Below are 25,571 nucleotides of genomic sequence, written 5' to 3'. Positions count from 1 at the left end.
CTAACGTATGATGGGGTTTCCCAGAGATCGACTGATGCTAACGCTCGGTTGATTTAAGCATACATTGCTGACTAAATGAACATCTTTACAAATTCACAGGCATAAATTTTCCAAACTCTTTCAAGTAAATATATTTGTGGTCTAAAACACAGTTTTTTTACTCATACTTTCTTCTTCTTCTGGAATAAGGTGTAATACTATAGCGGGATCGCCACCTAGTGACCAAACTGAAACGTCCTCCAAGAGAAGCAGAACAATCGTTGGAGCTTCTGTTTGAGATTCCATGTAACTCTGTATGATATTAACTAAGGACGTCCCGATCTGATCACGTGATTGGAAATCGGGCCCATTCATGTGGTTGATGACTCGATCAAAATTGGATTTTTTCCACCGATGATGATCGGATATATAATTTATTATTATCGGCGCGTTTTATTTCAAGCTTACCATTCCAGATAAATACTCCACTAGAAGTCTGCATGTCATGAACACATCAGAAAATGTTGTTGCTGTAAAACGCAGCAGAAAACGGCAGCAGTTTAAACAGGAAGCTAACGTAAACAATTCAGTCAAGCTAGATAGATGTTTACAGATTCAAACTTCCGGATCAATAACTCTTAAAAACACTTTAAACTGGCAACTGAATTTTAAATGAGGACAGGAATCACGTTACGTTAAAAATGTTCAATAGCTCTAAAGATGTTAAAGCTAAAGTCACTAAACTTTCTCACATGACTAATTATCACTTATATAACAAGAAAATAATTATTTTTTTCCTAGTTTATATTAGTTTTATTTTTAATTTTTTTTAAAGCTACTTCGCAAAAGTGTTCTATTTAAGTTTTTAATGATAAAAGAAGGTTAATGAAAAATAAGAGAAAACACAAATCTGTTTAATTTATTCAGGTTTTAAATGTGTCCAATGTGGCAAATCCACAAAAAAACCTGATCAGGACATCCCCAACATTAACAATCTTCTTATTTCACTGATACATTTTACAGTATGTGAACTGGATCAGATTAATATGAATATTTCTAAAACATAATAGATTATTAATGTATTACTATTCTAAACAAATGCGTCTAAATGTGTAAACTCAAAATTCAATTGAACTGAAAGGATTGAAAGAATCAAAAAACTCAGAATAGAAAATAAGTTTGTTGATTCTGTCAGATTAGAAGACGGTTTCTTCAAAAACATGAACCTTTTTCTGCTTCTGTCTCAGCTTCTTGGCAGTGACTCAGTTCAGTCCGATCCACGCCCGGAAGGCCTTCCCCTGCTTCGACGAGCCCGTCTACAAGGCCACCTTCTCCCTGACACTCCGCCACGACCCGCAGTACCTGTCCCTGTCCAACATGCCCGTGGACGCCAGCTCGCTGTCGGACGAGGACGGCTGGGTGACCAATCGCTTCGCCAGGACGCCGCGCATGTCCACGTACTACTTAGCCTGGGCTGTCTGCAACTTCACCTACAGGGAGACGCAGACCGACGGCGGCGTGACGGTGAGTCTGAAATCAAACGTCTGAGGAAAGAGGAAGAAGGAAACTTGACAGAAATCTGTGAATCTTTGAATGGTTTACTTTGAGTTGAGTTTGACTCATTTAAGGCGAGAGAGTTCATCCTGAGTTTGGCTCACGGATCTCTGCATCAAGCCGATACTGTTGATTTTCTCCTCCGTTTGTGACTGTTGTTTGTGTCGATACTGAGAAGAAAACTGAAACTCGTATTGATGCAGCAGCACACTCACTAGCTCAGTGTTTTCTCAACATCTCAGATGCTGTTTCATATCAATCAGCTCTCATCTCTGGGGTTAAGAAGGGACATGAGAGCTGCAATCATCATCATCAGGCAATAACTGACTAAATGAAGCTCTGATTGGTGAGAAATTGCTTCACGTTTCAACCCAATGAAAGAGAAACAAGTCAGCATGATTCAACATTTGCTTTAATTTGGATAATTAGAGCTGTTTGATGTTTCTGGGTACCAGAAGAATCTAAAGTACGCGCTGCAGTTCTGCAGAAATGGTTTAATCGTCAGAGGGTGACAAGTGTTTTAAAAAGGTCTGTTGATCGTTTCATCTAAGCCTTTAATACGAAGATTAGAATTTTGTTTATTAATCAAAGCTCACTCTTGGAAAATAAAGTAGTGGTTAGCCATAGATATAAACAGATCACCTGTTATTGTTAGCGAAAATGGAGCCTGAAGAAGGACGAACACGTTGGTCAGAGTTTGATTAACAACCTTCCAAAAACTTCAACAACAGAACAAAGTGAAGTTTAAATATCTGTTAAATATAATCACCTACCAATAAAAAAAATCTAATTTCAGATCCAATAAAACAAAAACGTCCAAGTAAAAAAAAAACCATCAACCCAATCCTGACAACTATTATTAATACAACATGATGTAGTTAGAAGAATGTTTTTAAGTTTACATTTAATTATTTAGTACAGGAGTGTCAAACCCAAAATCCAAAACACACGTTAGGTCACGGTCCGAACAGGATAAACATTTATTAAACTCTCTAAAACTACATTCTTAAATCTTCAGAAACTGTAACTTTTTAACATAATCATGAACTAGATATATAGCATTACCTGGAATAATGCTAGTGTGAATGCTGGAAGCTGAATTTGGCTGCTGAAGATGCTAGTGCTGATAGCTGAAAACACTGAAGCTGATAGATGAAAACACTGAAGCTGATAACCAGCTAAAATATTAGCTAAATGCCAGATTAGCCTAAAAAACAAACAAGAAAGGCTTAGGTTAGCCAAAACAGCTAGCATTCGCTGAAAAAGTAGCTAAACTTCAAAATTGCCTAAAAAATATTAGTAAATATCAAAATAGTCCAAAAAGCTAGCACAATGCCAGTTTTTAAAACTTTAAAACTGTAACTTTTTAACATAATTCTGAATAATAAAAACCAGCAGAATCTGCTGCATCTGAGAATCTTATCAAACACAGGATACATTTTTATTTTGAAAGGAACTTGTATGAGCTACTTTCCAAAGTAAAATAAGTTAATTTAATGAATAAAAACTCTTGTAGAGATTATTTTAAAGTTTTATTTCATAAATGAATGGCTTAGTGTCCACAAAAACATAAATTAAGAATATCTTTCTCAGTTTGAGGTAAAACGTTGTGCCTCTCGTTGGATTTTGGTCAATAAGAAACTGAATTTTATTTCTCTTTTAGCATTAAAGGCTGCAGACCTTTAATTAATTCAGTTTTAACTTTTTGTTAGAGATTTTAAATGAGCTGCTGTTTGTGCTGAGATGGTCGTTCCAGCGCTCAACAGTTGTAGAATCATTCCCAGTTGTCTTGTAATTATGATGACACATTGTTTTACAGTGATTGATTTCATTTAAACATTGATTGTGTGTGTTACTCCTCCAAAGAAATCTCTTTGTTGTGTAGTTAAAGGGTTAAGACCTAGTTTCTGCAGACCGGCAGGAGCTCATTAGAAACTCGCCTTCATGTTGTGGGCGGGACATTTGGCGTGGAACAGCCCCGCCTCCTTCCCCTGCCCATCACTGAGAGCTCCGTTTGCACGCCTCCCTAATAGCCCTAAGCTAACATTAGCGTTGTGAAGAAAATGGCGAATAATATTGGAGCCATCCAGACGTAAAGTTTTGGAGCCGCATGCCAGCTGAGACGAGGAAAACAAAGACGTACGCGAGGGTTTGAGGAGGAGCGGAGCAGGGAGACTTTGGTCCGCCCATGTCAGTTTCTGCGTCATAAACTTGAACTTTTTCAAACGGCGCGTTTGCATCTGATTTATCACGACTTGAATAAAGAAATACTCAGAAACAAACTTTTAATCTTAAATTGTTTTCTGCATGTTCTATATCATAAGAAAAATGCCACAAGAACATGTTTAAAAACACAATTTTCACTGAAGTGGGTTTTTAACACAAGAGTCAATGAGAAAGTGCAAATGCAACCAGCCTCTGGTGGTAGTTTGAGGAACTGCAGGGTTTCATTCTTTGAAATTGGAAGGCAACCCAATCAGATCTTCTGCTATGAGGATTTACCCTTCAGGGAGGGGCTTAAAGAAGACCCAAAACCCTTGAGAGTTAAAGTTTGGTCCTTCCCTTCAGTCGTCTTCTCCATTCATTCTTCTGTCAGCAGATCTGTCCTCTCCGTCTAACTGCTACTGCAGAAGAGGAGAGGTAAAAGGTCAACGAGTTGATTAATTCATCAATTGATCTGATTGGATTTGACAACCAAGCTCTCCACCCACTTACCCTTCTAACCTACATACTGGGGTGACCTGTGTGCTGTGTAACCAATAAGCTAATGACAAATCGGCTCTGTCAGTAGATCGTCCCACCAGCACTTAAACAACTCCTCGACTGCTCAGTCTGCAGCCTCAGGTGTCTCTATTACAGGTGAGACTCCTTTCTCACACTCGTCTCCACGACAACATTCTGTGATCTCTTCGTTCTTTGCTTCTGAAGAAAAATAATTGGATTATTTATAAATATTATTTTAATTCATATTATTTGCATAAAGCCTTTTAGGGAAAATAGTCTTATTGCTAATTAAATGTACACACAATAAGAACATCCTCCCTTCTGTCCAAGCTTGGGACTGGCAAAGCAATCCAAAATATACACTTTGGTAGAGAAGAGTCCAAGTGAAGCAATTTGTTGTGGCTAAGTCCAAGATACAGAGAGTTGCAGTAATCCAGCTGAGATGTGATAAAGGCGTAGACTACTGTCTCAAAATGCGCAGGAGATAAAAACGGTTTCACTTTAGAAAGTTTTCGAAGATTAAAGAAGCTCATTTTCACCACTGAGCTGATCTGGTGATCAAGTTTAAAATGATTATCCAATCCAAGTTAGAAACCGTTCACTTTAAAAAGTTGCTCAAAAAACCCAGATCACCTGGGGACGATCTAAGATTCAATTCAATTCAATTCAATTCAATTTTATTTATATAGCCCAAAATCACAAAGAGATTTGCCTCATTGGGCTTCAAAATATAAACAATTGTTAAAAACTAAACAGACTACATAAACTGGTTATCCCTGCCCTTAGACCCTCCCTCCCGGTAAGGAAAAACTCCTAAAAAAACCTGAGTCAGGAAAAAAAGAAGAAACCTTAGGGATTCCCACATGAGGGAGAGATCCCATCCCAGGACGGACAGGCGATACCAGAACAGTTAAAGAAAAATTAGCTTCTACAACTACGAATCTAAGAGTTCATTCAGATAAAGCTGAGGGACAAGTGATGATGAAGTCCATAGTCAAGCTGAAGCGGAAGTGCAGTCCACGACCAGGAGGGAGATGACCCAGCAGGAATCACTCTCACTCAGAGATGCAGGATGGTGTCGGGGGCGTGGTCCACGGCCAAGAGTGGGAGCATGGGCGATCCACCGGGCATCTGAAATCTCTCCCGCTCCCCAGAGGAGAGTGGGAAAGAAGAACAACATGTGAATGGAACTGCACCACAAAAGCATGGAGAACTAAATACAATAAATAAAGAATAGAAGAGAGGAGAAGTAGATGAGAATAGAGAACAGAACCCCAGAGCTGATCTGAAAATAACGCTGATGGAAAATCTAAATTTATATTTAAACATATCAATATTAATTTATTAATCTAGCCTCACAAGGACCACATGAGAGGGAATATTCTCCGATTACTAGCTAGCCTGGCAGAACGCCTGTCCAAAGAGGAATGTTTTAAGGCTAGTTTTGAAGGTAGAAACTGTGCTGGCCTCTCTGACATGAGCTGGGAGCTTATTCCATAGAACAGGGGCTTGATGGCTGACTAAATGAAGATCATATGGTCCAAACACTAATAATTTGTTTAATTTTCATTTAAACTCAAGAAGCTTTGGGCCAACCGATCTTTAATATCAGAGAGACATGATACAAGCGGGTTCGTAGAGAAATCATCCTTCTTTTCCCATGGCAGATAAATCTGACTGTCATCAGCGTATAGATGGACTTCAATGGAACCAGATACAAGGAAATCAGAAGTGATCCTAAAACTGAACCTTGTGGAACTCCAAAAGACTGCTGTTCTAGATTTAAACCATCAAGATTAACACACAGTTTGTCCTGATAAGTTTGAGCTGAACCAATCTTAAGTAAGCTTGAGTTTAATTAAACTAAAACTCCACCAAATTCCAGGATGTACTGTTCCATCAGGTCATGAACTGGAGGTTAGTCGTTTAACCTCAGCCAGCTAATTCGCTCATGCTAATTGGTACAGGAAAATGAAAAGGAAAAGAACAATTCATGGAGAAATATTTTTGGAAATAGGAATTACTCTTAGCATTTCAAACTGATCAGAGGAAATTCTTATGAAGAAATCTGCCCTGTTTGCTGAATAACATTAAGTTGTCAGATGGAGATTATAGTGATCAAATCTGTAATGGAAGAAACAGTAGACTCCAGCTGTTAGTTTCATTTTCTTTGTTCAAACAATACTAAATTAGGAAGGTCTTCCAAATCCTTACATTTCACTTCTGTAAATCTGTAGACACCATGTTAAGACTTTCCTGGAGCATTTTCTGTTTATAGGCTGAGATCAAGGTTTGGATTTCTTCTTAATTTAGAAAAATACAAACTTCTGGTTTCTCTGTTCTGTTTTCTTACTCTTAAACTCTGAATTATTCAGTTTGTGTTCACCAGCAGACCAATAATAGATGTGTCTATAAAAATAGTTATAACAGGTAGATAAGCTGTGTGTGTGTGTGTGTGTGTGGGTGTGTGTGTGTGTGTGTGTGTGTTCCTCCTGGAATTTCCATGCTAAATCACTGGAGCCACAGACCTCAGCGTGAGAACTCCAGGTTATCTTTAAATAATGCGGTGGTCTTCAGAGCAGTTTATCATCTTGATAAAATGACACTTTCAACCTTTTGTTGCTGGAAAAAGATGCTTAATATGTCTGGCTAGTGCTACGATAACAGTTTTATTTGAGGAAATTACCGCCACACAAAGAGCCGGTGCTATCAGCAGATAATCTCCTAAAGCTCTGAGGTCTAAATCTCGACATAAAAGCTGAATGTGTACAGATGACATAATAAAGTCAGGAAAATGTGTCTGATATCTCAGGGTGACACGGTAATTAAGATGTAAACTGGAGATAGCGGCGTGATGTCGTGAGATAAAAGATAATTAACTATCCTCTTTAAAGGTCGCCGTAGCTTCATTGCCTCCTCTTTCCCTGGGCTTTGACTACACGGGCTTGTGTTGGGAATGCATATCAGTGGCTGCTTAATGCAGATGATACTTGAACTTAACCCTGAGATGATGCACAGAGACAACTCTGTATGTTCAGATGTGTGGAGTTTTACATAATAGCCCCAAACGTTTTTGGATTACCAAACCAAATATCATTCGCTTTGTTTGGTCATTTTTTAAGGAAAGGCATTAAATTCAGAAAGTTTTAGTAGAAAAAGTCCTTCAGATTCAGAATTTACGGTTTATCAAAGCACATACTGCCACCTAGTGTTGTGGAGGAAATTAACTCAACTAACTAAAATGAAACATAAAAGCTTTGAAACATTAAAATCAACAACAGAGACAGTTAACACAATAAAAGGGAAAAAAAAACAGTATAAATACGTTTTATAAAAACATCAAAACACAAGAAGATTGGACATTCATGACCCTAAAGTTCTGGGTTTACACGTTCATACTGCACACTGTTTTTATCTGCAGAGAAGTGAAATATCAAAATAAAAAAGTACATTTTATATGTAGAATTTTCATTTACACAGTATTTAGATGAAGTCAGTTATGAAGATACTTCCAACAGATGACAAGATATTTCATCTGTTGAAAAGTATGTTTGTTAAACCTAAAAAGTAAAAAAGTAAAAAAGTAAACAAACTAAAAGCTAGAATGCAAACTTCCTAAAGGGCCCATAAAATATAGAAATGCAGAAATATTTATATTTATCCTAATAACTATACTGTCGTCTTAGTTCCTCTTTTGTTTGCAAAGTTTGTCATCACATCTAATAACATAGTAAAGTGAGCATTCACTACACTTTCATTGTGCTGTGTATGAATCACCTTTGTTCCCTTTTCCCATGCATATCATTTATATTAGGTAGATGATCTGCCCCCCCCCCCAAAAGATATGTGTTTTGAATGACGTTTCATTTAACTGGTTTGATCTGCGTTTCCGAAGTGTCCCTGCGGGGAAAACCAGCACTTTTGTTCAGGTCTACCCAGAAACACTCGGCCAATGATCAGTTGAAAAAACCAACAAACATGTTGCGCCCCCTCCAGGATGGGAGTTGATAACAAGGAAATCTGGAGTTGATTGTTGTTTTTGAAGTTGTCAACATTTAAAAAAATGTAATTACATTTTCCAAGTCAGTTGTAAAAATGACAACAATAGAAAAAGAATCTGTAAATATGACTAAACGACGTCTTAGAAAACCAACGACAGAATAAGAAAGACATTCATAAATAAGTTTCAGCTCAAATCCTATAACTATTCATGAAACAACTTCATAAATACTATAACTCCTAACATGCCTGAAGGGACCAGAACGGCGTTTACACTTATCTAGTGCTGCCCCCCCATAGCTCTTTTTATTTTATTTTATTTTTTTTAGACTGGGTTCACTTGGCTCACAGTCAGAATAAACATAACACGCCCTTTGGTATTTCAATTAACTTTTAGTTTTTATTTTATTTTTGAAATTCACCCTCCCGAAATGACAAATAAATGAAAAATATGCCTGTCCGTTTTTATCATGCAAAAGAAGGACTTCTTTTTATTTATGTTTAAGTTGTTTTATGCTAGTTTATTTTTTTGTTCCTCTCTAATTCGTGCCATAATTTAAAATCTTACATTACTATTGGCTTTTATTTTTAAATGACCCCTAAGTTGTCTGAACCTTCTCTCATTAAACAGTGCTTGAATTCCATACGGTCACAACTTTTATTTTAGCTTTATACATAAACACGAATGTTTTATAATCCACTAAACCAAATAATTACAACATATTAAAGTGAATGAATGATGTGATCTCTGTATCCAAGTTTATGAATGGTTCTTATGGCCAGTACTAATATGGGTCACTGTGTACTGGTAGCTATTTAAGTATTTCCCCAACTCTAAGACAATAATCCAGCTAAGACAAAATCATTGAGCAGTACAGTATATGAAGTGATTTCTGGTCCAAACTATTTAAATAATTACAGATCTGCCGTTTCATTCTGTATATATTTAACCCGTAAACCGAGCTGTCGACAGAAACGGCAGATTAACACACGCTCTTGTGTGGAGGTATAAACAAATGAATACATGCATTAAACAAATGTTAATAACTCTGAAACACTAGAGCTGTCCCAGATGACAGGAAGTACCGCAAATACTGTAACTCTGGAAACATTTACACAATTAATGTTATTCTAAAGGATTCTGATGCAACACTTTTTAGCATCAGACTCAGTTGGATTGGATTAATTATGTTTCCGTAAAGTGTTTCATATCGACACAGAGCTGCTTTTCTCTGCTTCAGAATCCGTTAGAATTGCATTAATTGTGTTTACGGTCAAAGAGTTTCGGTCATTCAAATAACACTGGAGCTAAAGCTCTGGTAAATGTGAGGCTTTCAGCAAATCTTGTCATCGACTTAAACACCAAGAAATTCAATTTCACAAACACTCTCTGTAGTAATACCCCCAACCATTACATTCAATTGATTACTGGCTATATTTGACAACAATCTGAATCAACCGGAAAAATATAAATAAAAGCCTACAGTTTATTTTTTAAAAGTTTCAAGACATATATTTAATAAAACATGTATAAACGTGTGTGTTGTGTGAATGTTGAGTTTACTGCTATATTCGACAACAATCATGAACACTTGTGTTTTTTTTCTCTCAGGCGCGGTTCTGTCTGGTTTGAAAGTGAAACTTGTTTTCAGCCGTTACAGACTCATAGAGCAGGAATATGTGCTCTTAAGTAACTTACACAAGGACACATGCACACGCAACCTTGTTTCTCCTCCTCTACCTCTCCCTCCACTCCTCCGATCATCTCTCTATCATTGTAATTATGGCTCATCCATCTCGTCTGCCAGAAACTCAAGGACAGCTCTGCAGCTCACACAGACAGCCCAACACAAACTCTGCCTCGGCATTCTTGTTTCTGAATGATAATTTGGGTGAAATGCTGTTTTAATGACCAGTCCCATCTCGAGTCATTTATAACCATCACCACCTTCCAACACTGTGTGAGTGTGTCTGTGTGTGTCTGCAGGGGCACTGCCATGAAATTAGTCAGGCTTGCGATTCTTGGAGTTGGTAATGAAACGATTCATCTTTATTTTCATCCTTTTCATTGCTTTGCTCACCAAAAACAGAAAGTCTCGTTCTGCTCTCGGCTGAACAGTTGAAGAAAACAAAGGAAATGATGTGGCTTTGGTTAAATACCTGAAGGGGCTGGGACGCTGGCCAGCTGTGCAGAGGAGGCTTTATCTTCCCACTGACCACTTGGGCGTCCTGGGGGGTTTGGACTGACTGTCGACAGATTGGCTCAGATCTGCTCCAGCCTGCAGCAGAAACCTACTTCAGCGGGAAACATAAGGAGATGAGTGTTTCTGACTCCACAAGTGTGACTGCTGAGTTTTCAGGTATTTCTTGGCTGGAATCTGCATGTTGGACTCCGTCTCTGAGGAGTTTGTTGGCCTTTGTTCTTCACGCCGATTCTTGGCTCCGTATGATTCAACCAATCTATTGTTTTCAAGCTTGTGGTTTTAAAGCTCTTCAGCACAAAAAACCAAACTGACCTACAGAAATGACTCAATGGGAGGCGTTCTGCTGACTGATCACACCACTGAAGAAGGCAGAGTCTCTGCTTTAGAGGTCATGTTTACTTAAAATAATGAAAAGAAAAAAGGAAAAGTGATGCTACAGTCTGGAAACTAAAGATCCCAGTTTCCCGCCCTCTACCTCCAGGGTTCCTCACCTTTACTCACCTTGTTTGCCCAACTAAGAAGAGGAAGTCAAACACAAAAAGTCTGAGCAGAATAAAGTTACTGAAAGTAAATGTTTAAATTAGTTAAAGCAAACTCTGCCTTTTAGTTCCAGAGGAAACATGTTCTTAACATTTCTACAGTTGAGTGTACAGAACTGAACCTGGACTGTTGCTGTGGAAACAGCTGTAGCATGGTGGTGGAAGGCTGATGATGTGGGCCGGAGACAGCTTGTAACCTCCGTATGGGAATCAAACCCAGCAGTGATCTTCATGATTATACGTTGATCTCATTTAAACTCCGGTTTAATCAAGTTTTACGTTTATTAAAGGCTTACCGTCTTGTGTTGGTTTAATCAGCGTCTCTCTCATACGTCACTTTGTATGTTTACTGGTATTTTATGGTGAAATGTGGCATGTGAGCTCCCTCTGGTGAGGGGGTGGCGATAGACAACGGATCGCTGCCTGAAATGGATGATATAACTCTGAGGAGGCACTGAAAGTAAGTAGAGGCGAATAGTTCCAGTAGACACTTGAAACCGGACCTGACGGTTTTGGTTCTGACTCTTGGAACCAATAAGATATATTGCTAGAGATGCTACGCTAGCCTGTTACTATTGTCCAAGATATGTAAAGAACAACGCCATATTAAAAAGGTCACTAGTGCTGCCACAAACGATTATTTTAACAGTCGACTAATCACTGATTATTTTTCTGATTAGTCGGCTAATGTGGTCATTCTCAAAGTGGATGTAAAGCTCAGATCTTAACCATCATTAGCTTTAAACAGACTACAAATAAAGACGATTAAGATGATAGTTTATTAAACCTTTAATGAATCGTGGAGCCTCTGTCTCTCATTAGTTTTGGGTATTAAAACAAGATTAAATCTAAGGAGGTCGGCACCTAAAACTAAGGAGCTATTTTTCACAAAAGATAAAGTTTTGTTCTCATTGACTCAAATATAAAAAAAGGACATATTTTGGTGCTGAACCTCACAATTTTATTCAACTTTACTAAACTCTGACTCCATTTAATATAAAGTAACGAATAATCAACTATTAAATTAGTCGTCGACTATTTTAATAGTCGATTAGTTGACTAATCGTGGCAGCCCTAAAGGTCAGTAAACAGTAAAATAAAACCGAGCAGATACAGTAAAATGACCATAAAATGATCAATTTTGGCCGATTTTAAAAATATTTTTTTTTAACAAAAATCAGACCCTGGTTTTGCTATTAATGTTTTTTTACAAAGTGCAACAAATGAAAGACATTTCAAACTTTTTTTATAAATAAATACAAAGTTATATAGAAAACACAATGTATATGTGATGCATGGTTGTGATTTTATTTAAATCCATATTTACACAAAACTGTTGGACTCGTGTTTATGAACGGGTTAGTGGGTGGCAGACGGCGCTGCAAACCTCTTGTTCCTGTTGTTTATGGGTCGGTGCAATGCGGTCGGACTGGACCGGGAGCTGTTCACCCTCGTTGAAAGTTGTGCTGCTCGGGGGGGTCCCGTGGACGGGAGAGAAGCACCAGTGAGCACTTCAGTCCATGGCCCCGGTGCGATCAGGTTCGGAGGGGGGGGTTTTCCTTAAAGCACTCGGGGGGGCCGGGGCTTATGGAGCTGGAGCCGACTGCAACACACAATCATGGGGCAAATCAACAAGCGGACAGAATTCAGTCAGGACTCAGACACCTGCACGACTCCGGACAGATGGTTTTCTGTACGCCACATGTCCCTGTCCGCCCACCCGACGGGGATTCGGTGCTGAGCTCTTCCCTCTTTGCTCGTCACTACCGAGGAATCCTGGTTAGTTTCTTCTCCTCCACTTAGTAATCTGATTACCAGCAGGTCATCTGGTCTGATCTGAGGTCTAACACACATACAAGACCACGGTCCTTCTTCAGAAAACAAAAAAAGATCGGTGGTCCTGCCAGAAAATATGAAAACAGTGCAAAGTTTAAAGCTGCCATTGACTTTGAATAGGCAACAAGATCAGCCTAAACGTTCATTACTGAGAGTAAACTCCCTCAGATCTTGTTCAAATGGTTTTTAGAAGTTGTCCTTTATCAGGTGACAGCAATAATTTACTCTGTTTGTGCCATCGTAGCTCAGCAGTAAACATCTGTACCATTTCAGCATGGCGTCCAACTCTGCGTACGCAGCAAGCTAGCATAGATATGACTCAGTGCTTTGAACCGTGAGCAGATCTTCAGAAGATCTAAGCTTCCGACTTGTTTATCAGTTTCAGTAGGTCCAACAAATCAGACTGTCTTCACACAGCAGATATTTGAACTCCAAAGAAGTGGATTTGGATGTTCTTCCAGCAGCTGGAGGATCCTTCAGAAAAATTGGGGAATTAGTCTGAGAAACTTGCAAACACCCAGGAACGATGTTCAACTCGAATGCAAATGCTGCTGGTATTGATTTGTGGAGAGGTCAGTTGAATGTTGGAGCGTTCCGTTTCCTCTGCAGTTTGAGGGAAATTAAATTAAAGTCTGCATGAAGTGAAAACCGAAAAACAAATCCTGAAAACCTTCTTCTGAACACTGCTGCTGCCATGGGAATAACAAGAAAGACGGAGGCCGGCAACAAGGAGAATTTATTTGGCTCCTCTTAACATGTAGAGTGGTGGATGTGCTGAGGAGCCTTGAGTTTTCCAAGGCCTGCGCTCTTCATGCTGCTGCTCCATGATCATTTGTAAACATGTGGTCACATCCAGAACGCCGCAGAAGGACAGAGGTTGAAGTTGTTCTCCTCGAGTTCCATTTCTGTAAGATTCTATTTACAGACGAGTGTGCAGGACGTGAAAAGGAACCGCGAAACAGCATCTGAACGTTTTTATTTTTACAAACAGTTGCTGGATGCGCTCTCCGCGCCTCTGTTACAGTCTCTTCTCACATTCAAATCCTTGTTTTGCGCCTGAAGGCAACAAAGACGCTGCTGTCTGTTTGCGGAGCAGCTTCCTCTGACAGAAACATTAATCCTCCCATCCCTCCATCCTCCTCCTCCTCCAAACCTCTGAAAAGAGGAGCTTTATATGACGAAGAATGACTAAAACATTCCTCCACGCTGCTCATAACCGATGAAACGGCTCCATGTGACACAAACATTCATCTTTACCGCCCAGAGAAAAGCAAAGTCGACATGGCGGACTCTGAGCAAAACCTAGTCTGTAACTGATGCAAATTAGTCAGAATGTCAAGATTTTTACCCTGCAACTGCTACTCCAACAAAGACTCGAAGTAAGAACAAGACTTGGACGTTTAAATAATAGATGAAAGACAGGAGGTTAGGACGACGGTTTCTAGTCTGCTTTAAAGACACTAAACCGGCCTCAGCTCACTGTAATCCACCATGAATTTGTCTGTTCAGGATGATCAAACCGCAGTCCTGTCTCTGAGGAGAAAGGTTCAATCACTTCCAGAGGAGCCGTTGCTATGAGGTCCTAACCACGTCTCACAGCGTGTTTTAAGGCTTTGACAAACACTGGATGTTATCAGGTACCTCTGCGTCTCCTAGCACCTCGGTGGCGGTTGCTCGGTCGCTAATGATGTGCTGGCGGTTGCTCAGAGGTTAAGAGGCTCTTTTAGTGTAATTAATTGGCCGGTCGCCTGGCTTTTTTTAGCTCCTGATTAGTCGGTGTTTGTTCCTGTAGACGTTTTTCATAGGTTGAGTCGAGGGGTGGGTGGGGGTCATGTTTGGTCAGTTTATAACCTCATCTCTAATCTCTGTAGATGACTTTTCCTGTTGGTTTGGCCTCTAATAAGAGGCTGGAGCCATCTAGAATGAGGACTGGTGGTGAGTTTAACGGGGATGGGCATCGAGGTCTGTATTCCTGCTTGATTACTATGGAGAGAAAATACACTCACCCGATTGGTGCGTGAGTATTCTCATACAAATCAATGGTTACCCACACACTACTCAGGAATACGTGCACACAAATCCCAAGTTATGCAAAAATCAAGAATTATGGATGCAAAAATCCAAAGTTACACACAAATCAAGAAATATGCACACAAAAATTCTAAGTTACACACAATTCGAACATTACACATGCACAAATCGGGTTCAGTTTGTTTTCCCTACATAGTTTTCCAACATACCGTGCTCTGCTGTGTCTTCATTGGCTGGACACACCTGATCCAGGTAACCAGCCACGAGTAGGGTATGAATATCTAGATATATCTAGACATCATGCAGACTCACAGGTCTCTGAGGCCTCTGAGGCCTGGATTTGTCCACCTCTAGTTTGAGCTGAGCTGCTCCCACGAAGCTTCAGGTTAACTCGGTTTACCAAACTAACAGCCGAACAAGAGAGCTAAACTCTAAATCCAGGGACTCTAAAGTTTTTTTAGTAGTCACGGATTATGGTGGTCATTCATTCATTCATCTTCCAGACCGCTTCTGCCCCTTTGGGGTCGCGGGGTGCTGGAGCCTATCCCGGCTACTGATGGGCGAAGGCGGGGTACACCCTGGACAGGTCGCCAGTCTGTCGCAGGGCCTCAATCACACACCCATTCACTCTCACATTCACACCTAGGGGCAATTTAGAGTCACCAATGAACCTATGAAGCATGTTTTTGGACGGTGGGAGGAAGCCGGAGTCCCCGGTGAAAACCCACGCATGCACGGGGAGAACATGCAAACTCCACACAGAAAGGTCCCAGCCGGGAGTCGAACCGGGGCCTTCTCGCTGTGAGGCAAGAGCGCTAACCACTGCGCCACTGTGCAGCCCGGATTATGGTGGTAATTCAGATAAAGCCACTGTGTTGTTACACGCTGATGCTGTGATGATTTGCTATTATGATGCTTTGCTAACGAAGTGTTCCATGTGACACCTTTATGTTTTCATGGACCAGAATTAAAGACAAATACAAGATAAATACAAGAAAATGAATTCATAGAACATTTTAAAAACTGTATTTTATAAATATAATAACGGGCATGAATCCACTTTATATGAAGCTTTATTAGTTGTCTCTTTGTAACATTACAGAGCCAGTGTTGGTCTGAAAGAATCCCCATTGTGTAAGCTCTGCATGTTTACTGTCAGTGACATAACGGCAATGAAGACATAATGACTCAAAGCAGCTGTGTTGTTCTACGAACGTTTTTACAGCTTGTATTTGGTCACACTTTGTTTTTGAGCTGATTTCCAAAGGAAATGTTAAGATAAAATAGTTTTTGTTAAAAACATTCTGTCATTTTTGATTTTTAAAAGTTAAAGAAAGTAAAAGAAGGGAGAAAAGAATCGATTAAAACTAGAAAACTAGTGTGAATGCTTTTTGCTAAATGTTGTTGCTGAAGATGTTGAAGATGTTGCTGGGATTTGCTGAAAATACTAAAGCTATTTGCATGATGCTAAAGTTGCTAAAGGACTTAAAGTTGCATAAATAGTGGAAAGTACACAAAGAAATTAAAGAAATTCTTGAAAAATTAAAAAAAAAGGCAAAAATGTCTAATAATGCGTAAAGAGATGAACTCAGAATTACCCCAAAACCTCAGTAAATGCCAAATTAGCCAAAAAAGCTAGCATGTTGCTCAAATACTAGCTTATCTCAAAATTAGCATCTACTATTATTGCTATTAGCATAGTATCATCGTTCTTTGAGACGATTTGTAAAGGAGATGTTAAGATAAAATAGTTTTGTTTTTTAATCTGTCATTTGTGATTTTTAAAAGTTAAAGAACAAAAATCTATTAAAATCGAAAATCAAATTTGGTATGAAACAATCAGATTTTAGTTTTGGCCCTCCTCTGCAGTGTTCTGTTATACTTGAAAGATCTGAGTCCTAAAGAAAGGCTCCTACATTAAAAGCCAGATCTATGTTTTGTATCTCTTCTTGGTTGAATTTTCTCTTATAGATGAGAGGTTCCTTAATAGAGTCATTTCTTCTCTGCTGCAAAGAGTGAAGCCTTCTGGCCATGGTGCACTCTGGGTATACGCATCCTTAAACGCTTCCCTTCAGTAAACCCTCAGAAATCTTGCTAATATCTTCACTGCTGTAGAAACTCCTCGGAAGGAAGAGAATTACTTATTTTAGCTTTTCCAGTCTGGAAAATCCCAAACTATCATAGCCATGTCTTTTTGCTGGAGTTTACCAGCCAGTCTGTATCTCAGTTCAGTGGTGAATCAGCTGCTGCCCAAAGCATCGCAGCTCTTGAGGAGATCTGCATGGAGGAATGGACCATGATAGCAGCTTATGTGTTCAAATCTGGTAAAGATCTGCAGGAAACCTTTGAGCTCTGTCATTGAACCCAGAGTTTCATTACAAAGTATTAAAGAGGCAGACTTTTGTTTTTGACCAAATACTTATTTTCTGCATCATTTTACTAGTAGTAAGGAAGTAAAATGTACTTTTTATAGAAAAGAGCCAGACATTCCAGGTCAAAACCGGATCAAAACAGGATAAATCTGCTTCAAGTGTGTATTAAAGCCTCAGCTGTTTTCATGGAGCATCAGTACTGATGTAGAATATTCCAGAGTTTGGGAGTCATCACCTGGAACCTTCGATCTCCTCTGTTTTTTATAAATTCCTTGGATTTCCTGGATTCTCTTTTTACATTCTGCTTCTCACAGTGGAACTGTATCTCTGATGAACATCACAGACCTCTGTCGTCTTTTTAAGTGGGGCAGCTCACAGAATCAATGACTGACCGATTCTTTTTTGCCCTACTGTAGCTGCAGGTCAGGGGGCTGAGCGTCGGCTCAATCATGTCCTCTCTCTCAAAGAGACGCTGGTCCAAAGGCAGCAAAGAAACCGGAGAAATAATAAAGGAATCTTCACAGGACAAGAATAAACACACTTCTGCACGCCGACTCTTAAAGGCTTAACTGTAATGCAGTTGCAATTAATCACAGTGTCAGCACAGCTAAAGATGGATTTGGGTTTCCTGGAGAGCTCCCGGGTTCTGGACAGGTTCCCGACTCAGAGGGGTAACAAAACGCAACCTCAGCAAATTACTGGTGCAGGTATCCTTTAAGGGAGGGCTGCGAACAGAACAAAATTCCTTGTGTTTCAGCAGACGTGATGTATGATTGAATCGGTGCATGCACACACAAGCAGAGGAGAAACCGACGGCGAACATTTCTACCAGTTTATTCTGGAACTGTAGGGGATCTGTGGCTTGGTTTGGTTTGTGTTTTTTGGGTGCATGTCCCCTCCTCCCAGGTGTTTTTGGGCGTCTGGTATCTGTCCTTTTGGGGAGGGGTACTGTAGGGTTTCTGTGGCTTCGTTTGGTTTCTGTTTTGTTCATGTTCTGAGTTTCCCTGTCAGTCTACTATGTTCAGGCTAATAAGTCATTTAGCAAATAATTAATAATTCTGCCACCGAGTCTTGTCTCCTTCATTTGGGTCCTTCACCACCGTTCCTGACAGGAATAAGAGGCAGCGACCTGAATGCCAGGACTAAACGCCGCGCGGCGGATTTACTGCGGCGTTAAAAGCTGCCGTCGTAATCGTAAAACTGATTATGTTCACTGTAAACGTGAAGAGCTCAGAATTATTTCCCATCTAGCAGACGATCAGAGGAGCACAAACAAACAAGCTCAGCAGTGAGTCTGGGACATTTCCAGCTCTCATTGTCGGCAGACTGAATCTCCCTTTCTGTGTTGTGCTCTCTCACAAACAGCTGTTTGTCTTTCTGGTTATTGTCAGCATAATGCCTCGCTGTAAGGATCCCGATTCCCGTAATGAGACTCCTCTCCTTGAGGGAGGATTAAACTGTGACAGAATCCAAACAGAACGGTGTGGGATGACCCGCTGAGCCAGCCCGGCTCCAATAAAACTCCCATATTTCAACCGTTTAGCCGTTCCACCGTCTTCAAGTGTCAAAAAGCTACGACTTAGTATTTATCTGCCAGCTAATCGCCTTCCCAGCCTGAATGGGAGCCGCTCTCTAAATAATGGCGGTTTCTAGAATAACCTCCTGTTACGTAACACCTTATTTTGCGATTTGTATCAAATGTGGGGAGAATAAATCAAAGCAAACACAACATTTAATGCAGAAACACTGAATAAACTGTTCTCCATTTCTTGGACTCGTCTCTGCATTGTTCTACAGAACAATCCAAGAACTGACCCAGATTTCCATCTCTGTAATGAATGCAAACCGCCGCTGCTGAACCACAGATCCAAACTTCCACAAACAAATGGGAAATCATTTCCAGCCGCACACTGCTGGCGCTTCACTTTACCTTAACCAGTGTAGTTACACAACAACGGCCTTCAACACCTTTAAAATAAAATCTATATTGTAGCAAAAACAAACTAACACAAGGAGTTGAGGGCTGCAGTCTGGGTAGAGACTGTCAAACCAATCATTTACTTCTATCTTTCTTTTTTATTAAATGTAAATTCAGATGTGTTGAGACTTGGACTACTGGAGGACAAACCTGTTCATGCAGGAAGTTTTTTTGTTGGTAAACTGTAGCTACTGCAGCACAGCAGCGACTGGAGCAGAGGGAGAGAGTACTGAGCACTTTAATAAAATGACAACAAGCTAAAATATGACAAAAATAAACTCTTTCACCAGGAATGCAGTCGCTGTTTCAGTCTGTTACAGTGAGGAAGGAACTGAGCAACACGGCAAAACTCTGGATTTACTGATCAATCTGTGATCCTACCAGATCTGACACCAGAGGTGGGGGAGGGGGGTGCTGTTATCATGTGTTTTCTTTTCATATTTTCAAATACAAATATTTAAACTCTCATGATAGAAAACTCTAAATGTAGTTAAAAACATTAAAACAAAACAACACTGAGATCGGCTCACCATGAAGGCTCAGCAGCATCACATCTTACTAAATATTAGAGCCGCCACGATTAGTCAACGAATCGACGACTAATCAACAATTAAGATAGTCGACGACTAATTTAATTGTCAATTAGTCATTACTTTATATTATATGGAGTCAGAGTGTAGTAAAGCTGAATGTTATAATGACATTCTGCTAGATTTTTTTACTATTTTGGCATTTATTAATGTTTTTTAGCCTTTTTTTAGCTAATATTTCAGCTACATGCTAGCTATTTTGGCTAATTTAGGCTTTTTTCAGTTTTTTTGGCTAATTTGGCATTTAACAATTTATCTGGCTATCAGCTTCAGTGTTTTCAGCTATCAGCTTCAGTGGTTTCATCTATCACTTTCAGCACCTTCAGCCGCCACATTCAGCTTACAGCATTCACACTAGCAAATGACTGGCTAATGATGGTTAAGATGTGCGTTTTACATCCAGTTTGTTCATGACCCGATTTGTTGACTAATCAGAAAATATAATCGGTGATTAGTCGACTATTAAAGTGATCGTTTGTGGCACCACTACTAAATATTCTCACCAGGGTCTGTTTTGGCTCCATGAACTTGAGAAACTGTGTTACTTTCCAGAGAAAGCTCGTTTTTGACACTCAGAAACATCAAAGCCAAAAAAAAGGCGGAGCTAATATGCCTGTTGTTGCAGTTCTTGGGTGCACTTGCCTCGCTGATGCTGAAGTAGTTTCATTACTTCTTCTGCATTCCATGTTGTGGTTATTTATTTATTGACAAGTCCCAATGCTCATTTTTAGATACGTTAGGATGCAACAATTCCAAACCCCAAAGTGGAGCAATACAACCTTTCCTGTGGGGGTGGGGGTGGGGTGGGGGCTGATCTGACCATGTCTGTATCCTACCCACGCCGATTGTCAGCAGCTTTGGGTCATGACTGAAAGGAGAAGATCCTGGATTCAAGCAGTAGAAAAGAGTTTCCCCTGAAAGGTTGCTGGATGCTTATTTAGAGAAAGTGGGTGGAGCTTAGAGGTAACCTGCTGTTCCTCCGCTTAGAGAAACCATTAGAGGTGGCTCATCATCTCTTTCTGATGTCTACTGGATGAAGTCTTGGGCAGATATTCCCAGCAGATCCATCTGGATGAGGCGTCAGAAAAGACAGGATGTACTACAGGAACTCGGCCTCTCGGCTGGCGCATTAACTGTACATGACAACTGGAGTGAGTGAGTGTGATGTCATTCAAAGAAAATGGTTTACTTTCAGTCAGTTCAGTTGGCTTCTTTACACGATACAGACGCCACTATGTTGGAGCCAGATGTTATCAGTTAGCTGTGATTGGTCCAAGCCGGTCTGAGTCAATGTTTCTATGGTAACCACTCTGGCCAATCAGAAGTGAGCTTGTTGGAAGTCCACACTCCTACCATTTGAAGACGTGCTACTGGACAACTTGACCTACAGCAAAAATATCATGAAAAAATGAGGATTATCATAATGCTGAATGTTAAAACAGGTTTTGGAGAAAGAATGGTTCTTCTGACCAATAGGAAGGCGGAGATGGACTACTGCTCCCACCACCGGACTGCAGTAGAATCAGAACCAGAATAACTTTATTGTCTTTGTACAGGTACAGCGAAACTCCCCTGACTACTGTAAGAATAAGTTATGCAAAAAAAAAAAATTAAAGTGCTAATTTCTGCCTGAATTTAGGGCTGAGACCACTCTGGGGAAGAAGCTGTCTTCTAGTCTATTAATACTTCTTGGTGAAGGTAAAACATGAAATGTATGTAAGAGAACAGGCATAAATAGGGAGAGTTCTTAGACACCTACCATTGTCTTTAATAATGGATCAATAAAAGGATAAAACGTGTCCAAACATTTTATTAAAAATCCGCTAAAGTTCAGTCAAACCAAACTCTGAGCGTCTGCTTTGACCTCCTGATGGGGAGGTCACCAGAGCTCTTTGAATGAGAGGAGTCTTTGTAAAGGAGCCCGGACACACCGGACAGATTTTCCCCCGGCTGACCCGGAGCGCCTCCTCATCTCACGTTGGAGTTCTGGAGGAGACGGGTTGAGAGATCCGGGTTCTCTGATGAGGCAGATCCTTTCTGGACCCAACCCAGGGTTAGCAGCAGATAAAAATGGATGGAGTTCCACACTAGTCATCATTCAAATGTGCAATGAAGTCAAGAGTCAATAAAGAAGAGTTTCTGAATCCTGAGGAAGTGAGTCCTGATGGAGGATGATGTTGAGTTTAACGTTTCGGCTGAACTCAACTGTTGAGAAGTGACATGAAACAAACCTGCAGTGATGAAGTATTCATTACCTTCCTGCTGCAGTTAAGCTAACAGCTTTCACGTTGGAGGAACGCCCTGCTGCGCTGCAGCTGACACCTTCACGCTCTGTTCAGATGCAGCTGCAGCGTCTCGAACATTCAAAGTGAAAAATTGAATGTTTCTGCTCAGCTACTGTTATGAATCTGCATAAAATGCATCTCCTGATCAAATAATCCCAATGAAGCTGTAGTTATCTACTCCTTCACACTCTGCTCAGTCACAAAGGTTAGGCGGTCCAGGTTCTAGACTGTAGCTCTGAGATCCATATTTCTAATCAAAGGCTTAGATAGAAAATGTGAGAGCACACACCACAGATATTCTAGTGTGAGCATTCAAATGTTGCAGTTCCATCCAGATTGAATTGAATTGAACTTTATTCATATCCCAAATTCATCTGTTATGGCACCACAAAAAAAAAGTTTCATATAAAAAAAAAGATCTGTTGGTATTAAAGTTTCCTTCTACGTCCAATATAATTATGTCAATTAAGTCGCCATTTTTAATGCCATGTTGTAACCAGACGTTACGAGTAGGCAGTGATTGGTCAGTCTGCTGAGTTAACTTCTCTATGGCAACCACTCTGGCCAATCAGAATCGCCTAAAAAACAAAAAAAGCCCAAATTAACCGAAGCAGCTAGTATGTAGCTGAAAAAATAGCTAAACTTCAAAATAGCCTAAAAACTGAAAAAAGTCCAAATTAGCCAAAACAGCTAGCATGTAAATATTAGCCAAACTACAAAATCTCCTAAAAACCTTTTAAAAAAGCCTAAGTTAGCCAAAACAGATAGTATGTAGCTGAAATATTAGCTTGACTCCAAAATAGCAAAAAAAAGAAAAAGAAAAGACTTATTAGCCACAATAGCGAGCTTTTAAATGTTAGCCTAACTCCAATCCAGCCAAAAATTACAGACGGATTTCAGACACAGAAACCAACGCTGTGATTGGTCAGCGAGGTCTGTCATCCTATTGGCTGATGAATTTGAACACAAACCAAGGGTGAGCAGAGAAACCGAGTACAGATGTTCAGAAAGCAGGAGAGAGCATGAACTTTTTTAATGTGAAGGAAGAGTTAATATCCTAAAACTGTTGATTAAAGATCCCGTTTATCAACTTTAGTTTGATCAGAAATGCTGTGAAGCTTCTCCACTGTCTGCTGCATTGCAATAAAAAAACTCAATTCATAAAAATACGGTCTCATTTCAAGTCCCTATTAAAAATGTTTCACATTATAAATAACGTTTTACCTCTTTAAAATGTATTTAAAGACATAGAATTTAAAGAGGTTCTTCTCAAATCCCTTTAATGGCCCAAAATGTCAAATTAACATTCTGTAATAATAATAAAGGTCACATTAATGACGCTTGGTGGCTCTAACCTGCAGGTCAGATCAGCATGTTAAAATGATTAAAGGCCCTATCAGCTCTTTGTGAGGCTCTCATCGCTTAAATCAGAGTTTGGAGATCCGTGCTTTAATGTCCTTTAGTGTTATCGTCACAAAAATGGTTTATCATGAACTCTTTTTGTACCACAGAGAAGTGCCTGAGCCTCCAGAACGGCACTTTTATCATCAAGCAGTTTTTCTTATGCTTCATGTCCTGACCTGTTCAGCGATTCTGTAGAAGAAAAACTCCAGAGAGGAACGAGAATACCACGTAAACTCAGACGGTGCAGTTTACATAGTGGCTTTATTAGTTTGAAGTAAAACTATAAAAAAAAACAATTTTATAAAAGTAAAAGATGACTGTTAGCTAACTAATACTGAACCTATTTTTTTTTTGTTTGTTTTGTTTCAAATTGTTTGGTAGGAAGCCAGTTCTGGTAAAAATTGTTATTCAAACGTTCTAAAATAGACATTTTTTTTAGGGACAGATGTTGACTCGTCAGTATCCAAAAACTAGTAGTTTTCAAGTTAAAGTAACTTTATTATCAATTTGACATTTGTATCAGACATACAGTGAATCAAAATTGTGTTTCCTTACTTCTGTCATATGTAAACAAGAAAATAACAACAAGAAAATATCAACATAAATAACTGCAAGGTCCAATATGCAAATGGACAATACTGTAAACATAAAAAAATATATTTTTAATATGAAATTGTAACAAATTCAAGGTTTCTAAATGATGAAAACAGTTGTCGCTTGTTGATTGTGAAAGCTACGATCCAAAAATAATCCTCGATCTTTAAAATCTTCAAAGTCGTCCAGCATTACATAATAAAAATCTGATCTCGATGAAGATTTATGTAGATTTACCAAACTGAACCCCTTTCTGTACAGCAGGCACGACTCAGAGAAGATTGACAATAATTTACAGCCAGTCAGGATGTAGAAGTCAGTTAACGGATAGACAAAATCTGCAAAAGTACAAGATCACAAAGTGATCAGTGATAATAGCAAGAGACCACGGAACTATGTTGTTGATGCACAGATTGAGTTAACCTCAAACTCGGAGACTTATTTCTACAGTATTTGTGTTTTTCATGAATTCCATCCCATTTGGTTTTGGTCTGACAGTATGGTTTCATGCCAAGAAAGAGCACTACAGATGCAACATTTGCTTTGAGGATGTTGATAGAGAAGTACAGAGAAGGTCAGAGAGAGCTCCACTGTGTCTTTGTAGATCTGGAGAAAGCTTATGACAGAGTGCCCAGAGAGGAACTATGGTATTGTATGAGGAAGTCTGGAGTGACAGAGAAGTATGTCCGAGCAGTGCAGGACATGTATGAGGGCTGTAAGACAGTGGTGAGGTGTGCTGTAGGGGTGACAGAGGAGTTCAAGGTGGAGGTGGGATTACATCAGGGATCAGCTCTGAGCCCCTTCCTGTTTGCAATGGTGATGGACAGACTGACGGATGAGGTTAGACAGGAATCACCATGGACTATGATGTTTGCAGATGATATTGTGATTTGTAGTGAGAGCAGGGAACAGGTGGAGGTGGAGTTAGAGAGGTGGAGGTTTGCCCTGGAAAGGAGAGGAATGAAGGTTAGCCGCAGTAAGACAGAGTACATGTGTGTGAATGAGAGGAACCAGAGTGGAAGAGTGAGGTTACAGGGAGAAGAGATAAAGAAGGTGGAGGAGTTTAAGTATTTAGGGTCAACAGTACAGAGTAATGGAGAGTGTGGAAAAGAAGTGAAGAGGAGAGTGCAAGCAGGTTGGAATGGGTGGAGAAAAGTGTCAGGTGTGATGTGTGACAGAAGAGTTTCAGCACAAATGAAAGGAAAGGTGTACAAGACTGTGGTGAGACCAGCCATGTTGTTTGGACTAGAAACAGTGGGACTGAAGAAAAGACAGGAAGCAGAGCTGGAGGTAGCAGAGATGAAGATGCTGAGGTTCTCTTTGGGAGTGACCAGGATGGATAGGATCAGGAATGAATACATCAGAGGGACAGCACATGTTAGAGGTTTTGGAGATAAAGTCAGAGAGGCCAGACTGAGATGGTTTGGACATGTTCAGAGGAGAGACAGTGAATATATTGGTAGAAGGATGCTGAGTCTAGAG

General features: G+C 39.8%; 1 protein-coding gene across 10 annotated transcripts in view; it reads left to right on the top strand.

Moving 5' to 3' along the window:
- The window catches only part of LOC112152862 (thyrotropin-releasing hormone-degrading ectoenzyme), a 225,333-nt gene that overhangs the window by 31,305 nt on the left and 168,457 nt on the right, over positions 1-25,571 (top strand). For all 10 annotated transcript variants that reach the window (XR_004947204.1, XR_002920404.2, XR_002920403.2 and 7 more), the window contains exon 3: positions 1,227-1,503. Coding sequence is in view for 7 of the 10 variants with exons in the window: in XM_024282721.2 (XP_024138489.1) it covers positions 1,227-1,503 (277 nt within the window). In the remaining 3 variants the exon portion in view is untranslated. The remainder of the gene's footprint in view (positions 1-1,226; positions 1,504-25,571) is intronic.

This window comes from Oryzias melastigma, linkage group LG23 (assembly GCF_002922805.2).
Source record: "Oryzias melastigma strain HK-1 linkage group LG23, ASM292280v2, whole genome shotgun sequence".
Classification (NCBI taxonomy): domain Eukaryota; kingdom Metazoa; phylum Chordata; class Actinopteri; order Beloniformes; family Adrianichthyidae; genus Oryzias; species Oryzias melastigma.
Note: the sequence above shows the minus strand (reverse complement) of the source record. Positions and strands in the feature narration are given on the sequence as shown.